Source organism: Pseudomyrmex gracilis, unplaced genomic scaffold (assembly GCF_002006095.1).
Source record: "Pseudomyrmex gracilis isolate BER0280 unplaced genomic scaffold, ASM200609v1 scaffold_36, whole genome shotgun sequence".
Lineage (NCBI taxonomy): Eukaryota > Metazoa > Arthropoda > Insecta > Hymenoptera > Formicidae > Pseudomyrmex > Pseudomyrmex gracilis.
This window is the reverse complement of record NW_018020620.1, coordinates 364,952-392,598: the sequence shown is the minus strand read 5'-3', so window position 1 is coordinate 392,598 and position 27,647 is coordinate 364,952. Positions and strand designations below refer to the sequence as shown.

Below are 27,647 nucleotides of genomic sequence, written 5' to 3'. Positions count from 1 at the left end.
TATATATATATATATATATATATATGTATAAAATTTGTAGAAATAAATTTCGGATATATGTCAATAATTTCTTATAAATTTAGCTGAACTGCAAGTCTTGCTTGGTTTTTGCTCTCAATTTGCTGTCGGAATGTGTCGCACAGATCTTGCTTTATATTTGGCATATCAATATGATCTCGGATTATGTTATCAAGCTTTGCTCGGTTTTTTTTTTCAGTGCAATTTGCTGTTACTTTTTGTCGACAAGCTTGGATATATTTCTCTGCTAGCAATTTTGCAACATATCGGGAGATGTAACAAAGAGCTCTGCAGTATTATATTTGATGTCTTTCTGCTAACAAAAATTTGTAACAAGCATTTGGCAAAAATCTGCTTTGACAGACTTGGCTAACTGGATAGTGAGCGCGTGATGTTGTAACGAGAGATTCTTCGTGGCGGCAAGCGTACATAAATTAACATTAATAAGACGCGTCTGGTACGCGTTAATGGACGTGTAACGACACCGACCGAGCGCGAATTATGCGAAACAACCTGATTAGAAATTCCACAGATGAGCGTGCGCGTTATCCGAAAAAAAAAAAAAAAAAGAAAAAGCGCTCGTAAAGACATCGGCGCGAAAAAATATCGACGCGAAAGAAGATGCGCGCGAAGATATTTTTTCTCCTTTTTATTTGACATTCGTTCGTTTTTCGTTTGTACATTCCCAACTGCGCGCGAGCGATGAGTTAGCAGAGTTGTCTTATATATATATATATTTTTTTTATTTTTTTTTATTTTTATACACAAGTTCTCTTCTATAACAAACACTGGCTCGAAGCACCCTCGAGTGAATGAACAGGCTCGTCCAATCCTTCGTCCATGACGAATTCAAATAAAAAGGATTCGAGACTCTCTCCAGACAAAAGATAGAAAATATCTGTTAGACATCGGTTAACTCGAGCTAATCGCTTTTGTGGGAACGGCCCTGTGGGTCATGTCGCGCGCGCGCGCGCTTGCTCGCACGTTTATACGCACTGACATCGTGGATATATACGCGATACATCATTGTGAGTGCACACAATGTGCTTTCCCAAGTACAAACTGCTTATTGTTTCTCGAGCGCCGTTTGCGCTCGCTCGTTCGCTCGCTCGCAGCGAGGACCGAGAAGGAGTCGAGAGACGATAATAATAGCCGTGCGCGGTCTTCTCGCAGCCGCCACTCACGGCCGGGGCCGTTTTCTCTCGCTCCGGCTTTATGAAATATCCTCGCCATTCTTTCGCGCCTGACTCACTCCTCCCGTCCGTGCCGTCCGGCTTCATTCATGAGGGCGGCCGTGCGCGCGCGGAACAGCGCGATCCGCGCGCGACCGCGCCGCTTTAATTGCGCGTGTATCGCGCACTTACGCGCGCACGCGCGCGCGCCACCGAGCAAATGCACGCACACTCTTTTGCTATGACATTTTGTCGTAGAAAACACTCGATTTTCATACAACTGTAATCAAATCCCGGTATTATTAACTTTTGGAGTGTGTGTGTGTGTGCGTTTATATAGTTTTTACGTTTTACATCTCGCGATTTGATTTTCTCGAGGGAAAAATGTAGCATACAATTTTGTATCTTTTTGCGTCTGTATTTGATATAATATATATATAATATATTATATCTGCGTTAAGAAAAAAATCGTTTTTTTTTTCAAGTCTGCTTAAACGCTCAAAACCTTGTGCGACATTTGACGTTGATCTCGAATATTCCGCGAGTTCGCACGACATATGCGTACATCTATGTATGCACTTTGCGCATCGTGATATATCTGATATATACAAATATGCGCACGTGCATTGTCGAGTCCGCGCGCGAGTGGGAATCCCTATTGTCTTCTCGTCGGATATATTATCGTTACGAGCAGCGCGTGTTCCCGCGCAAGTATATTACGTGCGCAAGAAATCGTCATTTCGTACTTATTAGTAATTAAGATTTCGAGCCGCGATGGGAACGGATGCCGTAATCGTGAAAAAAAAAAAAAAAAAAAGAGGAAAAACAAAGGAAGGTTTTTTCATACTAATTTTCTGTTAAGTGGATGATGGGAAGGTCATTATTATCGGGCCGGTGTTTTTACGCTCGTTATTTCACTGAAGAAGTTAATGATATAGTTCTGCAGCGTTCTGTGTTTAAACCGCGTGTTCGTTTAATCATCACATCCCGCGGTTGAGCGAGCGTTTGTTTGTCGCGTCAAATAGTTGAAATTATATTGTTTAACGCACCCATTGCTTCTTTTGGAATATCATCGTTACGAAACTCTCTATCTAGAAATTAAAAGTTACACGCGTGTGTAATTTACATAAGAAATAACAGCTGTATATATATATATATATTTTTTTTTAAGAGAGATCGAAAGATTGTAAACTACCCACGATTTCTCTAATTAGATAGACGGAACATAATGTCGTTACATTATCTTTATCATTCAATTTATCTTTATTTTGACATTTTTTTAATGATTTAAAACTGTTACACATAACATTTAATTTGCTAGATTATTCTGAAAATATACGTAGCTATTAGATTTTTTTTTTTTTTTTTCAAGTGTGCAGAGCAATTACACAAAACTGACCTAGATACATCTTATATGCGCAAGAAAGTCTGTTGCAAAACGTCATTCGACGTACGTACGGTCGTTGTTTGTGGAATTATAGATATCCATTTTACCAATCGAATCGATCGATCATTTGCAATGGTCGATTACAGAGGACGAAGTTCTCTATTGCGAACAAGCGGCAGCAGCGACAATATAAAGACACCGGAGACGAGCGCGCTCTCGCTCCGCTCCGTTGTTCGTTAACCACGGCGCGCCGTGATTCACGCCTACGCACGCGTGCGCGTCCGTCTCTCCTCGTATATACGCGCGCTCTCGCACGGGAAATCCAGCGCGTCCGTCGTCGGTGCGCGTGTAACCAGCACACGGCTCGCTCGCCTATTACGGGCGCGGTCGCGCGCATATGTTGCACGGATTTTAATTATTTCTCTGACCGGACACCTGTCACACGTCACGGACGCGCGCGCACGCGTGCGCGTTCTATTTATATATATATATATGTATATACGTGCGTGTGTTCAACGGTCAGCAGTATTTCGCCACGCCGCGCTCTCTCTCTCTCTCTCTCTCTCTCTCTTTCTCTCTTTCTCGAAAGAGAGGCTAAGAAGAATTCTTCTCATCTCTCGCTTCGCGTTTGTCGCGAGGAAATGCAGAACGTGCGCATAATATGCCATCACACGTTGGTCGCGGCGTGTCGACTCGCGTGTCGGCGCGCGTGTGTACGCACGCGATCACTCGCTTCTTCGCAATAATCACACTTCTCCTGCCCGTCCCACTCGCGGTTGTGATCTCTTCCCCCCATTTTTCTCCATCCGCCAGATCCGCATCTTTCTTCCCACGCTGACTTTATTTACTTGCGCATTACGCGACGCCTTCATTACGTGAGCAAATAATACTTATTGAATAATGATCGCAATTTATAAAACGTCGAGGTGAAGAACGATGTGATTTGGAATATGATTAATTTATACACAGACACATTAGATAAAGCATAAACTCAAGTGAAAGATATATCAAGCGGTATCGCGTTTACTGAGGTATTATAAAATTAATTTGGCACGACGGAAATAATAATAATAATAATAATAATAAAGACCGTTTATTTCGAGAAACGAAACGAGTATTGCGCTTCGTATAGCACAGCTGCGGGCTTCATCAACGTCATCATTTTTCTCGGCTTCCCCGAGCCATTATATTCAGAATCGTCCTACGCAACAATTGTTACTTCGTCTAGCTCACGGCGACGGAAGAGAGTGAACAGTTTACGTCGCGAATATAGAATATTATCCGGACAGGTTAATAGAGACGAGATGTGGTTGGTGGCGTGGCGTGATAAAATGCTTCAGGACGTTGCAATCGGATCTGGCGGACATGAGCAACTGGAAAAACCGATAAACCATATGAATGAATGAATTCTTTGCTCTTCTCGACGGGGGTTTAAATAGCGAACCGCCGACGGTAAACGCCGTCCGTCGTGTTATTCCTTTGTTGCGCGAGGATCCCGATATGCGAATGAAGTTTGACAATTATAATTGCGCTACGCGCAATGGAGGTATTCGCCCACGAAATCGTCAAGATGTCACCACGCGGAGATGCGAATGCGATGACGATGAGAAGATGGAAGGATAAAGAAAAGCATCCGACAAAGGTTACTATTTATAATCGGGCACGGTGCGCACGCCGCCCGGATGAGCCCGGGCGGGGGTGAGACGCTCAAAGAAGAAAAAAAAAAAAAAAAAAAGAAGAGACGAAGGAAAAGAAGAAGAGGAGGATGAAGAAACACAAGCGACCGCAGCGATGCGCTCAAGAGCGGACGGTACGAAGACGGCGATATATTAATAATGGAAGAGCAACAAAGCGGGGAGGAAGAGAGGAATAAAGGAGCGAGGGAGTAAAAAAGGACACTTGTGCAAAAGAAAAGGAGAGCGAGAATATCGCGTAGCTCCGTCTTCGTTCTTTCCCTTCATATTCTCTCGGTTCCTGATCTAAATTCGTCTCAAGCCTCGTTGCAACCGTTCGCTTTAAGACTAAATGTCCGGTCTCTCTCTCTCTCTCTCTTTCTTTTTCTCCTTTATCTTGTCATATATTTGCCCTTTCTCATCTACTTCGCTCGACATTCCGCTTCTGTCTCTCTCTCTCTCTCTCTCTCTTTTTCTCTCCCTCTCTCTGTCGCAAGATTGAGACTCTCATTCATGAGAAGAAGTGGAGAACACGAGAAGATAGAGCAATGATCGGGATGAAGCTACCGTGCGGAAAGAAGAGGGTATAGAGAAAGAACGAGGTATATGTGTGCGAAATGAGAAAGAGAGAGAGAGAGAGAAGCGAACCAGCGCGCGAAAGGCCGGAAACACTCGCAAGCCAGTGTTCATTCACAAGCGGCCGCCGCTGCGTTGTCATCTTCTTCGTCTTTTTCTCTTCTCTCTATCTCTGCGTCCGTTCCCGTCCAAGTTCTGCCTCGTCTTCCTCTTTCTCCCATGCACCAAGACTTTCACCCGCACTTCGTCGTCGTCGTCGTCGTCGTCTTCGTCGTCTTCGTCGTCGTCGTCGTCGTCTTCGTCGTCGTCGTCTTCGTCGACAACCACGACGACGATTACGACGAAGACGGCGACGTCCAGCAGCGCGAGCAAAACGTTCCGACGCCACCGACGCCGCCGTCTCGCATAAATCTCGTTTCTCTCCCTCTCTCTCTCTCTCTCTCTCTCCCTCGCTGTTCCTCTTGCTCGCGCCCTCAATCACCGGCACTTTCCCTCCTTCTCTCCTACACCCACTGCAGCTCCCAACATACTCTGCGAGAGAGGATGCACGAGCAATACGCGGAACGTGTACAACACTCATTGTTCTTGTCGACTCCCGCACCCGCGACCGGTACCGGAATAGAATGGTATCTTCTCGCGTGCCGCCGCGTTAATACTCGCTCCCCGCGTGACGCATAACGATGGCCCATCTCGCGTCTTCTGTAACGAGCAGGCGTGCGGTACAGAAAATTCTCTGTTTTCATATCTCAGAGTTTCTAAACACCGAGCACAAAACCGAGTACAACAATATGCGCAATATTTATTAACTTGTCCTAAAATAAATATTCTTCAAAAACCTCGCGACATATACCACCAACGCTTGAGCTTGTGAGAAAATTATAATTTTTACGTTTCAAAATACGAAAGTCTAGAAATGTGTATCTAAAATAGTGCTTTCAATTATCATTCATTTTCGACTCGTGATTTTTGTTATATTTTTCACTTACTTTATTTTTCTTTTGCGTACTTTAAATCGCACTCACGGAGAAATCACATTATCGATAAATAAAACAGAAAATAAAATTAATATTTCAAGGTTTGGGGGAAAAAAAAATATTACATTCTCTCTCTCTCTCTCTCCGTCAGACGTGAAACGGATAACCGTAGCGATAACCGTTCGTTTACGTTTCTTCATCTTGTAAAAAGAAACGTAACCTATCATGCGGAGCGATTAACGAGACAAATTGACGCTTAACCGCAATCGATCTTAATTGAGAGGAAAAGAACATCGATTTGCGGTTTAACGCGGAAAGGGTCAGATGAGGGAGCGCAGCGGATGGACGAATTTATGCGGCGACCTTGGCGAAGTACGCTCGGGGGTTGGTAAGAGGCTCGAGTTAAGGGTGCGCTCTGGGGGCACGGAGAATACGAACAAGAGGGTTCATAGAATGAGGAGGGAAAACACGAAAGAGACATCCAAACACGTTATTTTTCTATGTAAGTTTTTTTCTTTGCAAAAAACAGCTTTTCTTCAGCGACAGAGAGACATAATGCGCGTATCGTCTCGTATCACGTATTATCTTGTATCACGATATAAACAAAAAACAATCAAAGAATTAATCTAATCGGATAATGCAAATGAGATAAAAAATAAGAGAGAAAGAGCATGATGAAAATGTGTGTTTACAATCAATTTTATGATATTTTTCTCTGAATTTCAACTTGTTCTTCGATTTGTAATGTTGATATTTTAATATTGCGATATTTGTCGATTTTATAATTGATATGAGACGTTAAAACTTTGCTTGTGTCAACGTGGTCAATATAGACACGTAATATCGTAATGAATATTTATCAAAATGTTACTAGATATTTCTGTATTCTGCTGAGCGTACGAGAAATACGCTCTCCTCCCCTACACTCAGTCTAAACGATATACATACTAACAAGCAACTTATATTTTAATAGTGTTCCAGTTATACCGCAATGTATATCATGCAAGTCAATTATCGACATTTTTATTCGATGCTTTGACATTCATTATTCTTTGCCATTATCATAAAATTACACATGTACATTATTAATTATTAATATAATTAATTATTAATGTATGTAATTATTAATATTTAATATTAATATTTAATATGATACTAGTTAGTAATATTTTATATACGTGTGTCAATAACAAAATCACGAAGCTCCGCGTAGAAAATAATTGCCTTGCTCTCAGTTTTCAAAAATCTGCAGTTGTCGCCGCGCTATGAGATATTAGGGCACAAGAGGGGGACGATGAACGGCGATTTCGGTTCGCTCTGGATTTGAGAGTCGGCCCCGGAGATTTCTACCTGCGCGAGAGCGCAGCAGAAGTCACCTCAGTGGTGGAAGAAGCAACGACACGGGGATGTGGGCGGACAGTTCAGCGACAACAATGAGCATTGTGATTTGCGCGGGTGTGCCTCGCACCCTATTGGTCGATTCTCACCACCTCCACGGATCCGTCTCTGAAGCGTAAGCGAACTCCGCCGGCAGGGGGTTGTACCGTCGCCACCGCCTCCGTGCCGAACAATACACAATGCGCGCGGCGAACCACCTGAAGCCGACATTGTTGTCCCGCCAGCGACTTTTCGCGCACCTCGATTATTATTTCTATGTTACGATTCGAATCGCGATTCAAGTCCCGCTGTTTGTTTTCACGTTTTTTTTTTTTTCAGAAATAACATTTTCGCGTTAATTTCCTTGACGACAATGTAAAATGTTACAAAAAAAAAAGATCAAAAACGTATCTTTTATTGTACGATTTGTGATAAATGCTGAGAACTTCATAATTGCGCGCATTAATACCATCGCCAGTCAATACGATCTAATTACTTTTCAAAAAATTATATTATAGTTTTATAAATAAATGGTTCTCTTGAATGCACAACCAGACCACTTAACGTTTTTTCAACTCCGCGCGTATTAGTTTTGTATATTCGGCTACTTAGTAATTTATACACCGAGTGAAAAATTCTACCAAATAAAAGAGAGATAAAAAAGCGAGATTGAAATAAAAGTTTCGAAAAATTGCATTTGTGTCGCAAATCTACAAACGGCATATTCGTATTCGTTATTCATTCAGCATATACTCCACTTTATATATCAATTACAGCAATATTTATAAGAGACTATATATATATATATATATTAATTGTATAATGCGATGTATCTCAACCTACAAAATCGTACGCGCGTCCGGCGAATGCGCCGCATTCTTTTACGCCGCGTGATGCGAGCTATATCTCGTTTCTACCCGCTCTATTGAGCAACGGGACCGAAGCGGGAGTGCCGCACCGGGCAGAGGAGGAAGACAAGGGTAGCTTGTGGTAGCAGAGATATAGCTGTTCATCCGTGGTGTCGGCCACTACGCCCAGCTATACGAGAGAGTTGGCAGTGCCTAAGCTAGAGAAATGGGGCGGGAGCAGTGGATATGCCGTTGTAGAATCTAACAACCGCGCACACACAGAGACGAACGAGTTCCGCGACGACGATAGCGGCGGCGGCGGCGGCGGCGGCGGTGGCGGGCGCGAGTCGGTGTTGTGTACGCGACGACGTTCGACAAAGACGACGACGAGGACGAGGACGTGGACGAGGACGTCGGCGAGGACAACGTTAGGAGCCGGTGGTGGTTGGGTAGTAGTGGTAGTGACAGAGTAGAGGCAGTCGGCAGTGGTGGTGGATAGTGGTGGTGGTGGTGGTGGTGGTGGTAGCGGTGGCAGTGGCGGGCAGAGCGCGCCTCGGCGTGGGTGTTGGAGAAAGGAGGCGGTGACTAGACCCCAAAAGAGGCGTGGCGAACGTGGCGGGGCTCGCTCACACAGTACAAACGACGAGGCGCCTGTAGCGCGGGAGTGCGACGGAGAAGCGGAAAGGGAACAGCCACGACGGACGAAGAACGAGAACAGAAGACAAGAGCGATAGGAAACAAGAGAAAGAAGCGAGAGGATCGACAGCGGGTGTTCGGTGAGAGAGACGAAGATGCGGCGCGCACCGGCAACAAAAGCAAAAGAGAGAGGGAACGCGTCGAGCGAGAGAAACCTAGAAAGGTCTGAGCAGGACGAAAGAACAGTAGCGGGATGCGAAACTGGTGCGGCGCGCGGGCGCCAAGCGCCGCCGCTGCCGCCGCCGCCGCCGCCGCCGCCAGGCAGCGCCTTCCGAATCTTATCCCGGTCGGTCCTCGGGGGCTTCAGTCAGTCAGCCGACGCTCCGAGACGCGGTGATTATTTCTATTGTATGCCTGCCGTTCTTTCCCGGAGAGAGGGAAGCTTCCCACCGCATTTGCGCGGCGCGCGTTTACCTCGCTCCCTCTCTCATCTTCCGTAATCTTTTTCCTCTTGCTCTCTATGTGTCGCGCGGCTCCGCTCCCGCTTGCCTTCGGCGTTTCTCCGCCGTGCGCGCTGTATCTCTCAGCCTCCGTGCGTGCGCCTCCTCCTCCTCGCCCCCACTGACGCGGACGCACTGACGTGCCGCGAGGGCCGCTGAAAGCCGAGTGAAGCCTTCTTCGTCGTGCCGCGGAGCGTTTCGTAGCTCGCGGCAGTGGTATACGCGAGAAACGGAGCGTCGTCGTGTCCGCTACCGTGGATATCCGAGGGTATATCGTTTATAACAGCTGTTCCCCCCGTGCGATTCAGCGACCCGGTCTCGACTTACACGCGCGCTCGCGTTTGTATTTGTAGCGATAAAATTGGTGTTGAAGTGCGCGGAACCGGATACTGACGACTGGCTACACGATCCGGTCATGAGGCAGCGTGAAGTAACAACCGGTGCTATTCGGCCTTGGTGAACGCGGTGCCGGTCGTGCGATCCGTTTCGTTCGTAAGTACGTAAGTGCCGAGCTACCGTGTGCCGGGTTTAGAACCCGGTAGCTCCGACAGTCGCCGCTAGCTGTCTGGTTTGTCAGTGGCGATTTTATTTCATTTTTTGAGTGCGGAGAGAGGTGCGTTTCTCTTTGTTACGTGACAAGTGTTACGTCGATGGCAACCGGGTAGTCCCAGGCTACCAGCGCGCGGCCAGGATGATATGAGCACGCTTGGCAGGTGAGTGAACTTGGGTTCTCTCTCTCTTGCGTGCCTTTAAATCGCGGAACACGTGGTTTTCTCAATGCGCAATGTGTGTGGGGATTCGATCTGGAAGCAGTGGCGAAACGCTATCGCGTTGTATCGATATCGCCCGTGTATCCGTATCGCAGATCTTCTCTCACTCGCGGATTCTCTCTGGGGTCGATTCTTAAATTAACCTTCATCGGTTTTTCTAATAAAATTAAGAATTTTTCTTAGAACTTATAATAATAACTGATAAAAAAAAACCTTTTGCGATATCGAATTAGAATATTGTTCATACATATATCTCTCCATCCATGTTGTGCATTTACACACAACAAGTTCAAATGATCTACGGAATCAATTTACAGAATCCTAACAAAAAATCATTCCGTCGAAAAAAAAAAAAAACTTAAATCTCGCGCGCTTCGTGACAAATTTCCGGACCTCCGTGTAGATATTACATGAACACAGAAATTAAAGAGTAATACTCTTGCCTAACTCTAAATTTGTTATTACGTGGTATCGATATGATTTAACCCGCGTTGACTCGGATAACGACGTTCCGAAGAGAATGGAACACGCGTCCGCGCGGTATCTTGCGTATACGATTGCTAACACACGTCCGTGTCGAGCTTACGGATCGGGAAAAGCTTCGATCGCGGAGCTTTTCTGTCAGATCCGATTCGGATCTGATCGACGGTTGACTTGTTTCGTTAGAGCGAAAACGCGGCGCTCGCACACGCGATTGTCGTCGCGGCGATCACGCTTAAAGACATCTTCGCCAGCGTGTAATTGGAGTGACATTGTATATCTCGCGATATACACGAGCGCCAGAGCGCGTAGATAGCGCGAGAGAGCGACTGTAGAACACAGCCGCTTGTGCTCCAGAGCGGTCTGCTGTGTGTACGTACGTGACGGAGCTCTATACTTATACACACGCGTGAATGCGTGCGTGACGCGTTCAGGCGACCGGGTACAGGCGTGTGTGGCACATACGGGGCCATGTGTTCGGTTTGTTACGAGAAGGAGAAAGAGAGCCGGCTGAGATGAAAACGGAACGGGGGAGAGACGAGGAGACGAGATATAACGAGGGTTGACGAGAAGAGAGAGAGAGAGAAGAGAAGAGAAACAGAGAGGAGGAAGCTTGCTCTTTCTACGCATCTGACCCAGTGACCCTCCCCGTTTACCCTCCTGTCACCCTCGCTGCTTTCTCTCTATGGGGTTCGATCTCACAGGCTTCCCACGAAATATCCCAATCGCCCCTTCTTCGGAAAATCTCTCTAGCGACGAATATATTTCTTTCCCGCACGAAGAATGAGAGCGACCACTTGACGATGCGGACCAAGATCGCGAACAAGAAAGATGTGTAACACGGATGACTTCTCGTTAAAACGTCAAAACGCAAACAAAAATAAATACACGTCGAAGATCCGATTTAGGCGCGTAACAAAAAATTAAACCTGTACAACAACTACACCCTTACACGTAAAAAGCTAATCTTCGATTGTTCTCTTGCAATTATTATACAAACAGTTTTGACACAAAGATTCCGCGGGGGAAGCTGTTGACGATACAGAACGGCGTAATAAATGAACTATATAATTGGTCTGTCGCTTGTAATCATCGAGGAAAAATAGCTACTTGCTCGCTTAGCGTTGAAGCGAAACGTGAGTCTGCGGTTTTTCGTTCCTAATATCGCGTCGGAGCGAGTTATCTATCACAACGAGTCCAATCCAAGGAATTTCGTCTGGCGATATATATATGTATACGCGTATTTCCGCATATACATTGTTGTCTCGTTAATCGGCGTTTTTCTCTCGCTTTCGAACAATCCCCTCCCGCGAGAGTGCGCGCGACTTAAATTACTACTCCGTGTCGGAGTGTGCTGAGTACGCGCGGGGCAAAATTATTATCTCTCTCCGCCGTGTGATAGCAGACCTCGGCGAAACACATGGATTCCCGAAGGAAATATCCGCGGGTGACACGCACGCACGCACGCACGCATTTGCGTAACAAACAAGCGCCCGTATATATCGGTCGAATACGAGATGCGGAATCGAGAAACAAGCGATGTATCGGACTTGATATTGTAAGCGCGCGAACAATATTCCCGTCGTTCTCTCGGAGAGTATCGGTTTTATTTTTAATCTATTTTTCTCGATAATCACACAACACACAATAATAATCGTCCTGCTTGGGAGAGGAGGAAGGAGAGAGGATTGGAAACGCGAGCGACTCCGTTTTTTCAACGGAATTATACAAATTACAGAGAAAGAAAGAGAGAGAGAAAAAAAAGAGATTGATTGAGAATCATGTTTTAGCACTTTGACCACCGAGGCTGCGTTTGAATTAACAGCCCCGGACAGTCGAAGAGAAGCGATCGCGTGAAAAAAAAACTTAAAACCGAAACGGAAGCAGACTAAAAAAAAACGGCGAAGCAAATTAAGAAATATAATTAATTATTTTTTCCGAACTCTCTCGCGCGCGGAGTTGCTCGGTGAAGTTTTTCGGCATCGCAAAGATTTTGGTCTCGCAAGTCGTGAAAATGGATCTTTTGCGACGAGATGTTACTGAGTGTAGAAAGAAAAAAATTATTACATCGTGAAGAATTTTGTTTTTTTAGTTTTGTATATCTTTCGAGATACAAATGAAGCAATTTAAAAAACACACACACGGCGTATATACTTGTCAAACTTAGAATCTATTCGTCGCGACCGACCCCCGTGTAGAATCCCGGGCATCTTTGCGGAAATGATCAAAGCGAAGCTGCGCGCGTGTGCACGGAACGCGCACAAAAGCTCTTTATGCGATTAAAAGATAGGCACCAAGCAAGGCCTACCTTGCATACCTGAAATAAATTTATTACAACGAGAATTTTTTTTTATATAAAAAAAGAAAGATTCTCGTTGTAATAAATTTATTTCAGGTACGCAATACCTGGTGATCGCATTTGTCACTAAAACTGCGAATACGATGTGCGTTATATCACAACGCGCGCGTAATAACACCGCAACAATATTCTGCGCGATATTGTTGCGTGTGTATTAAACATTATTGTTTCCTAGTACACGCAAATCTAATTGCTCTCTCAATTAAAGCGCGTTGTGTATGTGCGTAAGCACGGTGAACCTCGAAACGACCGACCTGACTTCGACCGATATGTGTCAAGAGATACAACGATGTAACATAATTGTGTGCGAGAATTCGGGAGGGAACTCAGCGTATCACTCGACAATGCGTAAGAGACATGCTTGTGCCGATTGCGTCACACCAACCGCGCACACGTCACGCACGAGACAAAGCACAATTCTAAAGTGTCAAAATACAGAACGATGAGGTTCCGACATTCTGACACACTGGCGAAAAAAAAAAAAAGATAGTCGAGTTCGCTATCGCGCTGCGTCGCGAAAAAAAAGTGCGAGTCGGTGTGTGTGTGTGTGTATTGCGCAATGTCTAAACAATTAATAAGCGCACAATCTCGACGGCTGAAACACACGTGTATACTTACGTATGAGCTTTCTAAATAAAAATATCACTATATCCACTCGTGTAAACACAATGTTACATTATCGAAAGTATCCAGCAATAGAACAGTAGAATGATGTTACACAACCGTGTAAGCTGCAGTTTTCAAAAAAAAAAAAAAAAAAAAATAGAAATGCACACACTTGTCAGTTATTTCTCGGAAAGAGAGTAGCTTATACATTTTATGAAAACACCCATGTACATATCTAAATATATAACTGAACTGTTTTGCATAAAAATTTAAATACGCGTTGCTCCGCCGACGTTTCAACTTTTGACGTGATATCGTTGAACTTGTGCCGATTGACACATACACACACAGACACACACACACACACGCGCGTCACTTCAACATCGGCGTCTCTTCTCCAACCGCAAAAGATATCGTACTTGACTTTGACCAATCTAACAAATGCCAGGATGTAAAGTGTATTTAGAAAAAAAAGAAATCTTCTACTCATCTCGCGGCGCGATTGCATATCCGCTGGGGTCAAGGTCGACGAATCATTAAAACACGATAATCTGAAATGAACGCTCTGACACTTTCTCTTCGCGTGCGCGCGCGTCGTTAGATTTCTCTTCATCATCAAATTCGATTTCCTTGTTTAGACAACAAGGTCTTAAGACACATCTCGAAATATAACGTTTTTCCTCATTATTCAGTCATGACAGACGTTAATCAGCAGTTTGAATATAATCGCGATCGAGATGACAAACAGGACGCGGCGACGGTCGCGCTCGGCAATTAGAAATTGCTAATCAGCGAACGGAATAATAGTAGCAACACATTATTGTACGCGGTTGTTGACAGAAACGTTTACAACAAAAATGTTCAAATCTCAGATATGCAAATTTATGGAAAAATTTAACGGATAACAGTGAACGATAAGTGTGTATGTACGCACGTACATATGTGTATCGCATGATTCAACCAATTCCTGGAATTTTTTAGATGATTATGTAAATATTTCGTTAATCGTCGATATATTTACGTTTTATTTTGACGACTTTATTCACGTAAAGTTACTCCCAACGAGTTTAAACAGCGTGTAATAATTTTTGCCCCGTATAAAATATTTTTGCCGACAATTCTAGTAGTTTTTTTCTCTTGAATTATTATTAGCATAAATTTACGAATGGCAATGCGCGTTCGAAACCTTTTCAGATTTTAAATTTTATGTATATATATGTGTATGCATATCGAGATAATTAATAGTCATTTCCTCGTGTGTCGTTTCATCGCAACAAAAAAAAAAAGAGCTATTTAGATATATTGCAACTTAAGATCCGGCGCAAGAAACAAACGATAATCAATTTCATTTCATCAAAATGACATAGCGCGTTTGTATTATACCTACTATGTGCGATACTTGTTAATAAGATACTATTTAAAGTCTTACTCTCTTTAAAAAAAAAAAAATGCAATCGCAAATACTTGTGGTTATTGTAATAAGCGATATCTTCTTCGTGGAATGTGTATTTATAGGCAAAACATGATTATTCGAATCACTCTGGATTCATTAACGTTTTTCGATATCTTTTCTCTCTCGCGGCAAGAAATTTATCAATGGCAATCGAATTTGTATAATAATCCTCGACACACATTCCGCGCGACTGTCGTACCGTTAATCAGACGAGTCACTAGAACTAAACGCGAACTAATCGCTGGATATTAATTTTCCAATTGTTGTAATATAAAAAATTTTCATCCGGAACACAAATTTTCTTTATCACTCATTTCGAGTTCGACCGGTCGCGGACAATTTCTTTGCAATGAGACTATGTTAATTAATTGATTGAAAGAGATTCTTTAACAAAAGTTTTCTTGTATAAGATGCGCAAACCGTGCATCCGATAGAGAGTTAGAATAACTTTAATTAAAATTTAAAAAATTTTTTTTGTATAATTTACACTTCAATGTATTTCGCATCCAACGCTCTTAGTTGTAGGTACATGTCGGTTATCTTTTACAAAATGAAACTGTGCAGAGAGTAAAAGAGAGAAAAATCACAATTAAAAAGTTACATTGCAGATCTGAAGAGATCGACCTCTCAAGTCGCGACGTAAAGATCCAACCTCGTGTTGTCAGGTTTTTGCCAAAAACCATACGTAATACTTGTATCCCATCACACAATGGGATTTTAAACCTCGCAGTGGAATTCATCAGGATAAATGAATAGAGCGCGGAGCAGATAGTACCTCGAAGTAGTAGGTACGTGTACACGTTATCGCGCGTGCAGCCCTTTCTCGTACACACACACACACACACACACGCGCGCGCGCACGCACCTATCTATGGATCCGCGCGCTTTGTTCACCGATGTATGCGCACGGGGGCCCTGGTTACGCGAGGCAGGACTTTCGTTTGTGAGCCTCGGGGGAGGATTCGGCGAGGCCTCGTTGAGATACGAGCGCGTAAACCGTACATACACGTGTCCCTTTCTCGGTGTGTTTTCGGGTTCTCGGGGGGCGCGTACCCCACGAAAATTCTCGCGATCCTCCTTCTTCTTCCTCGGAGAGCGAGTGTCTGCGTTCTCGAGTCGTTCTCTGCGGTCGACGTCTCTCTCGAAAGACCATACTTTTCCTCATGCGTGCGCTGGTCGACGCGCTGGTGTGCGTGCGTGCGTGCGTGCGTGCGTACACGCGGGGGCGGCAGTGGCGGAGAACTCTAACGCGTTCCAGATGCTGCGCGCTTTGTTCCCATCGCCCGTTCGCTCTCTCACGCGTGATCTGCCCTCGTCGTCTCTTTTCCGCTTTCAAACCGAATTCTAACGCGGACGGGTGTTTATGTATATTCGGGATGAGAAAGAAAAAGAAAGAAACTCATTTTTTTTTATCACCACAAGTCAATAAATTTAAAAGACGACGCTTTGTAACAATCAGCGTCTTTTATGTAACAAGACGTGGATTCAGTTTTCAGAGAGAGAAAGAGAGAGAGAGAAATACTTTTCATTAAAAGAAAAACAATTTTCTCGTTGTTTTTCTTTCAGATCCCGGCGAAGAAAAATATAACACACAAGTTAACACAAATTTCCCAAATGTCACCATATTTCGTAAAGCTTGAGTAAACATCACCCTCAATGTTATTTAACTCCGAACGACTATTTGTGTCTTTTGTCTACTTTAAGCAGGCGTAGCGCAGTCTCTCGCGCGCGGAGAAAGACGGCCGAATAAATTCCTTTCTCTCATCCCGTCTCTCCCTCTCTTTATTTCAGTTCGGTCTTTTCTTCTTCGACGATCCCCCGTTTATCTGTCTTCTCTCCCTTCTGGTTTCTCTCTCTCTCTCTCTCTCTCTCTCTCTCTCTCTCTCTCTCTCTCTCTCTCTCTGAAACGATAGTTGCATACGCGCGTACCGTGTGCACGTGCATCGTGTGTAACGCGAACGAACCCCGTCGTGAACGCGAACGAGGAGGATCGAGGAAGCGGGCTAAGGTCCGAGCAACTTGACACTAAACAGATGGCCCACTTCTTCTTAAACCTACACTCGGTCAGAAGACCCTCCCCCATTTCTATCCGTCTTCTGCTTCTCCCCGAGAAGTCTCTCCCTGTTCTGTTCTCTCTCTCTCTTTCTTCTTTCTTTTGCCCGTCTAGCGTTTCTTCTAGGAATTTTCTAATCAGTTTTGTGATAATTTACATAAATCTCTTTGTGAGAGACGAATCGATCGGTCTGTACCGATCGATTGTATGAGAATTACTTCACATAATTCTTGGTATCTCAGTAAGAATTATATAAATATGCAGCGAAAGCACTTCTTCATATAAGCCTCCGGAAACATTCTTATCGCGTTTATCATTGCGAAAGCGATTTGAGTGAGAAAATCATTTGTTTGCGTAATAATATTTAATCTCAAAAAGAAAAAAAAATATACGAGATTATATACAAGTACAGATACATAGTTGAGATTCTTTCTCGCGCGAATCTCGTTCGTTTTCTTCCTTGGGGATTTACATCCGCTGTTATCAGCGGTCGTTTATTTTTTTCATTGACATCACCTAAGCTCCGCGAGTGTGCTTGATCGCCGCCGCGGCGTGGGCGCAAGCTTTCTCAATGTGTGTGCGAATTCTCGATTGAGCGGTCGCGGCGGAACCTACCTACCGAACTAAAAGCTCGTTTCTTTTGATCTCGTTTCTCTCCGGCACCACCACCAAGTTCAGTGGTACGCCGCTCTCGTAATCGAGTTACGACGATATTAATCACGACGGCTCGATGCGGCGCGCCCGATTAATAATCCGACTTCGCTTTCGTTCATTGATTCGCTTTGGCGCGATGCGAGCCAGCATTTTGTCGCGATCGAAAAAAAAATAAGAGCCGATGAATACAAATAGCTGATGAAAGATTAAAAAAAAAAAAAAACAAACAAACAAAATTTTGTTATTGCTGTTAGTCAGATGTTAGAAGAAGTTTTGATTTATAATAACGCGTGTGATTTTTTGTGTTGTTTACTTTATAGTAATTTACAATTACGCGTAACAATTGAAAGTCATTTTTATTTTCACTTTTTTTTTTTCAAATTACACGTTGAAAGCGTGTGAGCGCACATTAGGAAGGGAACAAGAAAGCGCGAATAAGTAAAAAAAAAAAACGCAGACGCGTGTAAATACACACGCGTTTATCGTTCTTTCTGATATTCTGCATCAAAATATCGTGTGATAAGAAAGAGTTTCTGTCTCTTCAGCGTATGTTTTGACACAAGTAACATTATTTAATGTGATAGAGATGTTGTCAACGTATCACGCTTAGCTTTCGTGAAACTCAACCTGTGTTACAGAATTGCTCCGAATTTGTCGAAAAATTTTTAGAGAGAGAGAGAGAGATAGTTTTGGAAAGTTTTAAAAATTTCGCGAGATACTTTTTCTTTTGTATTTTCCTCAAAAACACGCATTTTCTATATTATAAAAAAAAAAACTACCATTTGTCGTTGAAATTTTTAAATTCGCGAAAGTAATAAGAAAATTGTTTCTCTACTAATTGTATCCCGTGCTATTTGTATTATAAATATTATTATTTTTTCTTTTTGTATACATAAAAAGATAGAATATAAATAAGAATTTTTTGGCACCTCGTTATACGTTCTTTATACTTTTTTATAGTATGATATTTTCCCCGAGAGAAGTTTGCCTTCTTAGTTTTACCAGGTGTAAAGTTTTATATTACCATACTTCACACACAGAACGGAAGCCGCGAGTCTCATAGATAAAAGCGCGCATCACGAGAAAGAGGAACGACGAGAAAAAAAAAAAAAATTCGCGGCATGAGGCGGTACTGAGAAACGGCGGCGGGAGAGAGAGAGGCTCCGGAAATAGTAAGAAGGGCTAGAGCAAATGGAAGTGGAGGAGGAGAGGAGAGGGGTAATTCTCCTCTCCTCACTCTCGTCTCTCTCTTTCTCTTTCTCGACCTCCCTGGGTTCCGCTGATAACATATTCTAGGTAGAAGGAAGAAGTGGAAGAAAAAAAGAAGAAGAAGAAGAAGAGACCGACGGGAAGATTGCTTTTACAGCGCGTGGCCGACGGGACGCGACGCGAGGCAAGACGGGTGTCACGTTGTCGGTTCCTATGAATGTGTTCCGGCCTAGAGTTCGTGGCTTGTGCTTTCTCTCTTGCCTCGCGTCTGCGTTGCGACGTAAAGAAGAACCGGGGAGGATTGCGCACCGAGAACCCGAGACTACTCCCGGGACAGCCACTACTTCTCCAGTGGGTGACGGTGGTGGGCCGTGCGGCACCCGTGGCGCGTTACGTTTGCGCGCGGGTGCGGTCCGCGCCCGCTCATACATAAACAAGAGATCGGCCGAGAGGCGGCATCAAAAGAAGAGACGCCGGTACCGGGACTCCATTATGTAGAGCGTATCCCACGGTGGTCCTATAAAGAATACTAACGACGCGGCGCTTTCTCTCGCCGCGTCCGAGATATATTCCACGTGCGCGACCCTTTTTCGAACTGTGATCGCGATCGCAGTCCGAAATTAGAGATAAATCTCGACAATTTGTTCTTTCGTCGTTAATTTAGACATTTTGTTTTATTTTTGCGTTTAACTGGATATAAATGTCTAGAAATGAAGATGTCTCGCCATTTTGTCAAAATTGTGTTTTTCTGGTTTTGTCCTTTAATTTGTCCGCCAATTGTGTAATTTTTTAAAGCTATTGTTATTTACAATCAATAAAGAGAATTTTAGGTTCTAGAAGTTTAAAACTAAAACAATACGTTTAAACGATCAATGGAGAGCCTTGTGCTTTGTTATTATTTTCTTCTTAGGTTTTACATTTTTTGTTGATAAAACCGTTTTTTGTGGGCATCGTGCGATCTACGGAGATGAACTATTATTGACGAAATCGACAAAATTATTACAGCTTTGGGGAAGGGCTTGGGTTATCGCGGCATGAATTATGTAGTCACTCACAATGTCACGCACACACACGTGCACTTTTTCTTGAAAAAACGTTGTTGTATACAATGATACTATTTGTCCTTATTTCTCCGTTATCTCACGATAACTTCCGAAAATGTATGAAGATAACGACAAAAAAAAAAAAATGAAAACGAAGAGCGCCATTAATATATCTTATCTATTGTACGCTTGAGACGTGATTCTTCGCGGACCAGTGGTATAAAATTAGTCAACAGCGCGTATCTGCTTTCTTCGGCATATCGATTACATATAATCAGCGCTGGACGACTTGATTATAATGCTCTCAACACACTGGCCGTCTCTCCATAAAGAAGAGAGATAATAAAAGTGTTGTGTTATGCGCCACGTTACGTAATTACACAGTTTGTTCCTTTCTTCTCCCGCTTCTGTATTTAATGAAAATGAAATAAACAGTTTTTTGACTGATAAGTAATTGCGTCTTAAGTTTCTTTCATAATATTTTTTTTATAAACAAATATTGTACAGGCTGTTGTGTAACAGAAGAAAGAGCTACGCTCCTTCCAATTGTATGGAAAATTTACGTGTTTCTCTCTGTGTTCCAAGTTTTATAGAAACGTATGAGTAACACACATTAAGATAAAATAAGAATAATATGTGTCGTTTGGAAGGTTAGAGAATAGTTCTATGTTCACGAGATCATCATATGGACTTAGAACACTCTTTTTTTTTTTTTTTTTTAGCTTTCAGATGACTAACTATATTAAGAGAATATACAAAAAAGAAGAGAGAGTAAAACACACGCATTAACAAACACATTACTTTATTCGGGTTAAAAGCATACGAAAGTAAACATTATTATATGGGCCGTTTAAAGTTTTATTGTAAGCCTTACAATGCGTCCGTACGTTCTTCGAGAATCCATTCTTCAAAAAAATCTCTTCAGCTGCTTCTAACACCGGACCGAACACTTGAAACACAGATTCCTTCGTCTGTCCTATTTGCGTGCGCGCTAACGGAAGTTGTAGCTTGCGCGGTATCGGGCTAACTTTCCCACCCTACAACCAAAACCCGCCACCCCTGCTTTTGCTACTTGAGCCTGAACAGATGCCGCATCACCCCAAAAAAAAAAAAACTAGGATTCTATTGTGCCAGTAATAGAAAGTCAAGCATCATGCTCACGAGCTCACGCGCGCGCGCGCGTCAACACACAGACACTATTTTAACGCGCACATGTGACTCCGGTTGCTTCTTTTAAAACTGTTTAAAACTGTTTTCATAGCAATATTTGCACTAATATACAAAAAACAAAAACAAAAATGGCCGTACTTTTCTCTGATTTTATTACATGTGAAACGCGCGCGCGCGCACATCACACACGCATGCGTACGGTGCGCGCGAGCACCAAATTAAATAAATTGAATTTGATTTTTCTGTATGTCCAAGATCAATATAAAAAAAATTTCTAATATAGAAATATTTGTAGGTGTTATTAAAATAAATGAGTGGGAAATAAAAAGTTTTTCAGAACAAAATACACTAAAAATTGTGTGCTAATATTGTTAACCCGATGAATGTGCTATTAGAATATTTATTTGCAGTCTAGTTTGCAACACGTTTATGATCTTTTTTTTTTTCGTTATGTTCTAAAGGCTTGAAAGTGATTTGCACAAAAAGTATAACTCGGTTAACTATTTTTGTTCAATATAAGAGATATGTTTAGATAATCGCTCTCGACTTCGGAGCATTTCGCAAAACTTACGAGTCTATAATTTTTTTTTTAATCTAGTCAAAACACTCGTGGCTTCAATAATATTTTTATATCTGTTAGTATACGTAATAAGTCTCCGGAACACATTCGACCTTTCTCGATAAACGAACCATGTTGATTAGAGAATAATGTTACTTTAAGGCGTAATAGGCGTGATAATTGTCCGGTCTATCGAAGTCGAATTGATTTATACTACACACGTCTAGCGTAAGTTTTGAGTATACGATAAGTAACAAAACTTCATCTCGATCTTTCGCTTCTGACGTCATAATTCAGTATAGTCGCGGAAAACGAGAACTCGGGAGAGAATCTTGAAATCACACACATGATGCAGTCAATCATGTTTCGCAAGAGGTATTGTTCCACGTAATACTGATGCAAAATGTTACGGTGAAGAGGATAAGAATGAATTCACACGAATGGAAAATCTTGTTTGTACATTGATTGACATATAGTTTTTATTTCTCAACTTTGTTAGCAATTTTTTTATGATAATAAACTTGTTAGAATTTAATTGAAGTGTCACGCGAGAGAAAAGTGTCACCGACATAAAAACACATATCGTATTAATCGATTATTAACAATCGCTATACGTGCTCCCAACGGGCGAAATCGCTGCGCGACTTGAAAAAAAAAAAAAAAAAGAGAACAAAAATTGCGCTTGTGTAATTACCGCTTTTACGAACTTAATGAGTCAGTATCTGAATGAATGGGCATTGCGTGGGTGCGAGAAAAAGTGGTTACAGCAATTCTCGAGAGAGAGAATTCGCCGTCGGTTTATCTTGAATACGAGAGAGTGTATGTGTGTTCGAGATAAAAGTCTACCAATGTCGACTCGATACACATAATGAATCAAAAATGATTTGACGTAACAAACCGCTAACGAAACGCTGTCCGATAAACGCGAATTGGATCACAGTCGATTATTTTCTGGAAAAAAAAAAAAACACAAATTTCAATAAAAATCAAAATCACACAAACGAAAAGAGAGAAATGCTCCGTAGTTGCGGGTGTTTCTTTTCGATCAATTTCTCGTGCATATGTGATCGTAAAAAAATATTAAAATGTTTTTCTTTTTCCTTCGAACATTTCTCGAATTCGATACGAATGGTAGATATACTTCGCAGGAGGAACTTCGCGCGCGCGTTCCTGCACTGTCACCGGTGTTGATGATCTCACGTTATCCTCGTCTGTGATTTCAGTCGGCCGGACACGATGGCATCTGGCGGTTAAAAATATTTCTTTTGCGGACGGAGCTGCAGGCGCGCGCGCTTTTTGTTCGCGGTCTCTTCTTCTCCTTTGAGAGAAAGAGAGAGAAAGAGAGAGAAAGAGAGAGAGAGAGAGAGAGAGAGAGAGAGAGAGGTTATAGAGAGTCGCGAAATCTGTGCGCTTCGTGAAATAATTATGCCGGGCGGGAAGTCTAGGGACAGAAATACTTCGCGTACCGAGAGAGCGCGGTGAGCGTTCGCGAACAACGAAAAGCCATGGCAGCGGCGACGACGAAGACGACGAAGACGACGTCGCCGCTTGTGTAGATGTATGCGTGTATGCGTGACGGCGTACAATGTCGACACGTAGAGACAATAGAAATAGAAAAGTGACGCGATAAATTTGGGGAGAGAGAGAAGAGACGCGCGCGCGGAAGAGACAACGGGTTCTGTTGGCGGAACTTCGATCGCTGGACGTGCTCGCACGCATTGCCTGATTGTTATGACTGACAATCGTGACTTATGAGATTGTTAATCTGGCGTGCGTTTAGTTATGCAGCAAATATATCTTCGCCCGACATGTGTGTCGGGTCGTTTATTTCGCAAACACCGAACACACCAAGACCCGAAGTTTTATTTCGAGAAGATTTTATTTAGAAATTTAACGGGAGAGATTTTTACCTGAAGAATTAGGGAAGTTATCCATCGCGTGAATTTTTGTCATTTATTTTTCTGTTTCTTTGCAAACATAAAATATACAAGTGTCTCGAAAGTTATATATGTCGATATTGTTTACGCGTGACTTTGAATAAATTAAAAAAGAGTTATTCGGTGGCTTTAGTCGTTTTTTATCTCGTAATAGATTGTTGTTACATTTTTCATAAAAAAAAAAAACTCAATATCTATCTTTGATTGTTGAGAACAAATGTTAATTCTTCTCAAGTTCAAAATTTTTCAGAGAAACATTAAGTCTCTTTTGTCTTTCTCGCGTTTGCGAGATCGTGAACTTCAATTCGGAGAGATCTGTGTTCCCCCGAACACAGGACGCACGCCGCGTTTCAAAATTTGGTTGAAAACGCTTGAGTTCTGATTCATTCGTGTAATCTGATGTTCGTTATCGCCGTGCTATTCGTCGCGCTGTTTGAAGCGTCACACGTTGGCGACACACGCGCTTCTCTCGGACCACGTGGTTCTCTCGGGCGAGCCTCGAAGCGAATCCGCACCGGATTCGCTATTCGCACATAAGAGCACGTGTGCCGCTGCACGCGCGCGTGCATCAGAGTTCTTCCCGGCGCGGTGATATCGCGCGATCTCTCGCGAGCGCGCGGTAATCACACAACGCAGACATTTATTTGTCATTAGTAATTTTAATTTGTATAAACGCGCGACGGATCTGACGCTGTTCTTCTTTTTTTTTTTCTTTCTCCGATCCGATCACGGTCGTCGTCGGTATAGGAGAGATTACGCAGATTTCCGTCGGCCCCACGCAACACACGCATCTCTAATACAAATATTATCTTTATCTTCACAAATATTATCTTTGTCGCAAATTAACTCTCGGAAATGAAAACCAGCTCGTTTTCTTTTTCGCGCGCACCAGCGCGAGACAATTTTATTTAATCTTGATTAAATCCGTATCTCTGTCTTTTAAATTTTCTTTCAATGAGTAATTTAAAAAATTAAGACTATTAACATTTTCAATTTGTTCAAATTAAAAATGTTAATACATATTTAATGTGCTCTCTGAAAGTTCAAAATCTATCTATAAATCAGTATGAGTATAGATATGATTCGAATGTGTCTGTTGACGGTTTAATTGATCGATCGATCTACATATATTGTCGGGGAAGGATTACAAAGATATACAAGCGGTCTCTGCTTAACGAGATATATCGCGATATAAATATTATCTTTATCCCCGCGCGATATAGTTAATGGAATCCAAAGAGATGACCGATGACAACTACGGGGTCTTGTCGTGATATATTTCATAACTTTATGCAACAAACATCACTTCTGTGTTGCGAGAAGATTGCATTCTCGTGTATATCGCAAATTGTTCCCGATTATGTGACCAACAAACGTGACGATATAAATCTTTTCGTTGTAATTATGCACATCACAGGAGACAATTTTGAATCCAAAACGATGTAAAAATGCGATTCCCTCGAGCTGAAAAGTCGAGTTATGTTTAAAAGTCATTACCTTTGACGCACTTCATCTCTGTATATCAATCGCGCAGCTCTCCGGAAATCTAGGTCAAATACGCTAATGAGAAAAAATCATCGACGTGATGTCGGGTAAAACATGCAATTTTGTTATAGGAGGAAATTAATCTAACTTTTTTACTTGTTCAACACGCACACTTTCACACACATTTGATATATATATATATTATATACCGGAATCCAAACGTTAAAACATAATTATGAAAAAAAAAAATAAATAAATAAGCTTGGCAAAAAAACTCAGAAATTACAAATTTTTAAAGTTAATCTCTTTTTTTATTTTGTTAATTTGTTTATCTCGAAAGCAAATTACTTTTTATTGAAAAATAAGCTACGAAATGCGATTAAAGTTTGTCCTGCTTTTCATTGAGAGCCGATTTAACAAAACCGCGAAAGTCAACGGTTGTTTCTGACCTTACTAATCTCGCTCTCTCGCGCTTTGCCGACGAGATAACCGGCCGGATCATCGGCTCTCTCTTTTTCTCTTGTTCTCTTTCTTTTTCTTCAATTCGTCGCGTGTCTCTCGATTAATGAAATCCATCTTACTTGAGTGATGAAAAGATCGTCGCGACGCAAGCGCTTTGGCGAGCGCAACAATAAATTCCCGCTTGTTATTCGCGTCTCATTATTATATATTGCACTTGTATAGATTTGTGTGCTCAAATTACGTAAGTTCACGCTTCAACTTATATAGTCCCGATATATATATATATATCGGCGACGCCGCTGTTATCGAACCGACAGACGACCGGTCAATCGCGCGATTTCGATTTAGATTTGGTAATTTGTAGACGGAAATGAATGGACGAGAACTTGGTCTAGTCCGTGTCTAAATTAATTCCGCGCCAGATGGCAGATAGTTCAGACGCCGCACCCGCCGGGGACGTTCGAATGACGTAAGGAACGACATCGCTCTTCTCCACCTGAAGAATCTGAAATTTAATCGCGCAAGTATTATTTTTCGTGTCAATTGATCAAATCATGTATTACACGAACAAATTCTGTGACGATTCGATGTTGTTTTGTAAAATATGTAAAAAAAAAAAAAAAAAAACCACGAGCTGTATCGTCAGGTCTGAGAGAGATGTTTCAAGATTGACACATTGATTGGTTCTTAGCGCATCGAGACAATTCTCCCCCGCCCTTGCTCCCCACTACACGGCAATGAAATCGAACAATGGCTAAACATGCGACGCAAAAGAAACAAGAACCATAAAAATAAAAAAACAAAAAAACAAAAAAACAATGAAAACTCAGCAGTCTCTCCTTACGTTGTGTTGCAGACTGAGGATGTCCTCAAAGAGGAAGTCGCCACCAACGAAGCTATCGGAGGGCGGGGGCGGTGCGGGTACAGTGGCAGGCGCCAACGAGGAGGAGGAAGACACGACCTCGCCGGTGGCCGGTTCCGGTGGCGAGGCAGCGGTCGTTGTCGGTGAGGAGGGTGCAGCCACCCCCGTCGACATCGAGGAGTGCTACTCCCATCAGAGAGGCGGCGAGTGCGAGTCGTCCGGCTGTTCGTCGCCGGCGACGACCAGCGAGCCGGATCTACGTGACTCGCCATCGCCCTTGTTAAATTCTCTGCGGACGGCCAAACGGCAAAGGCTGCTGTTCCTATCGAGCCAAGAGACTCTCACGCCCTATCATCATCCCCATCATCATCACCATCACCACCATCACCACCATCATCACCACACGTCGTCGTCATCGGGTGGTGTAGTGGAACCGACGAGCTCATCGGAGTGCGGCTCGCCGCCCACCCTCCTCTCCGTCGACTCCTACTATCCTCATCCCCATCACAACAACAACAATACCGTAACGCAAAATAACAACAACAACAATAACAATAATAACAACGGCAGTGGTACCACCGCCGCGGGCAGCAAAAGGTCTATGGACGACGTTCTCAAAAGGCTAACGTGCAAGATGAACAGCGAGTCTCTGTCTATTCAAGACGACACCACCAACAACAGGCGGACGTCACCGCCGCTTTCATCCACACCAACCGGCCATAATGCACATAGGTTAGTCCAGGTGATATCAAGTGCTAAAAATAAAGAGGATCATAGGACGGGGTTTGAATTTTCGTTCTATTTTAAATTTACCGCGCGCGCGAATAGAGAACATTGCATCAAACAACTTGTCTCGACAACGAGATACAAAATAGTCTTTGCACATCTAAAAATATATTTGCTCCCTTTCTTCCATTATATTCTTCGTAATTTCCATTGATTCATCTTGCGAGAGCTGTGAGAGCCGACAGTTTTTGAACTGCTGATTTAAAGTACAATAGGTTTATTGCAAGAAATATCTTCAATAGTACGTCGATAGCCGAGAGCTACCCGAAATAAGAAATGTTTGAACGAAAACTGTCGCGTTTGAAACTCTGGCCGAGAAAATATTTTTCACAAAACGATCTTCCTTTTTCTCTGAGAGAAAAAAAAAGAAGCATTATAGCCGGTATCGAGACATTTACGCAGATGAATTCGGGGAGGCGTGGTTAAACGACACTCCCTTACTCTCGGGTTCACACCGTGAAGAATTTCTTCCTACTTTTCCGATCGTCTTTCTCAGACAGTAATGATTAGTGTAATTCTATGCTATGTAATTTGATAAGGATTTCTTACGCATATTAATTATTCATCGCAATCCAATCGACATTGTAACAGTGCACTC

At 42.8% G+C, this 27,647-nt stretch overlaps 1 protein-coding gene across 4 annotated transcripts in view; it reads left to right on the top strand.

The window, feature by feature from the left end:
• Positions 1–27,647, top strand: part of LOC109852819 (transcription factor SOX-5) — a 134,832-nt gene that overhangs the window by 76,929 nt on the left and 30,256 nt on the right. For 3 of the 4 annotated variants that reach the window (XM_020424328.1, XM_020424331.1, XM_020424329.1), the window contains exon 4: positions 26,258–26,995. In XM_020424328.1, coding sequence (XP_020279917.1) covers positions 26,258–26,995 — 738 coding nt within the window. Of the gene's footprint in view, positions 1–9,332; positions 9,875–26,257; positions 26,996–27,647 lie in introns of those variants that run through there. The other variant, XM_020424327.1, reaches the window with a different exon arrangement.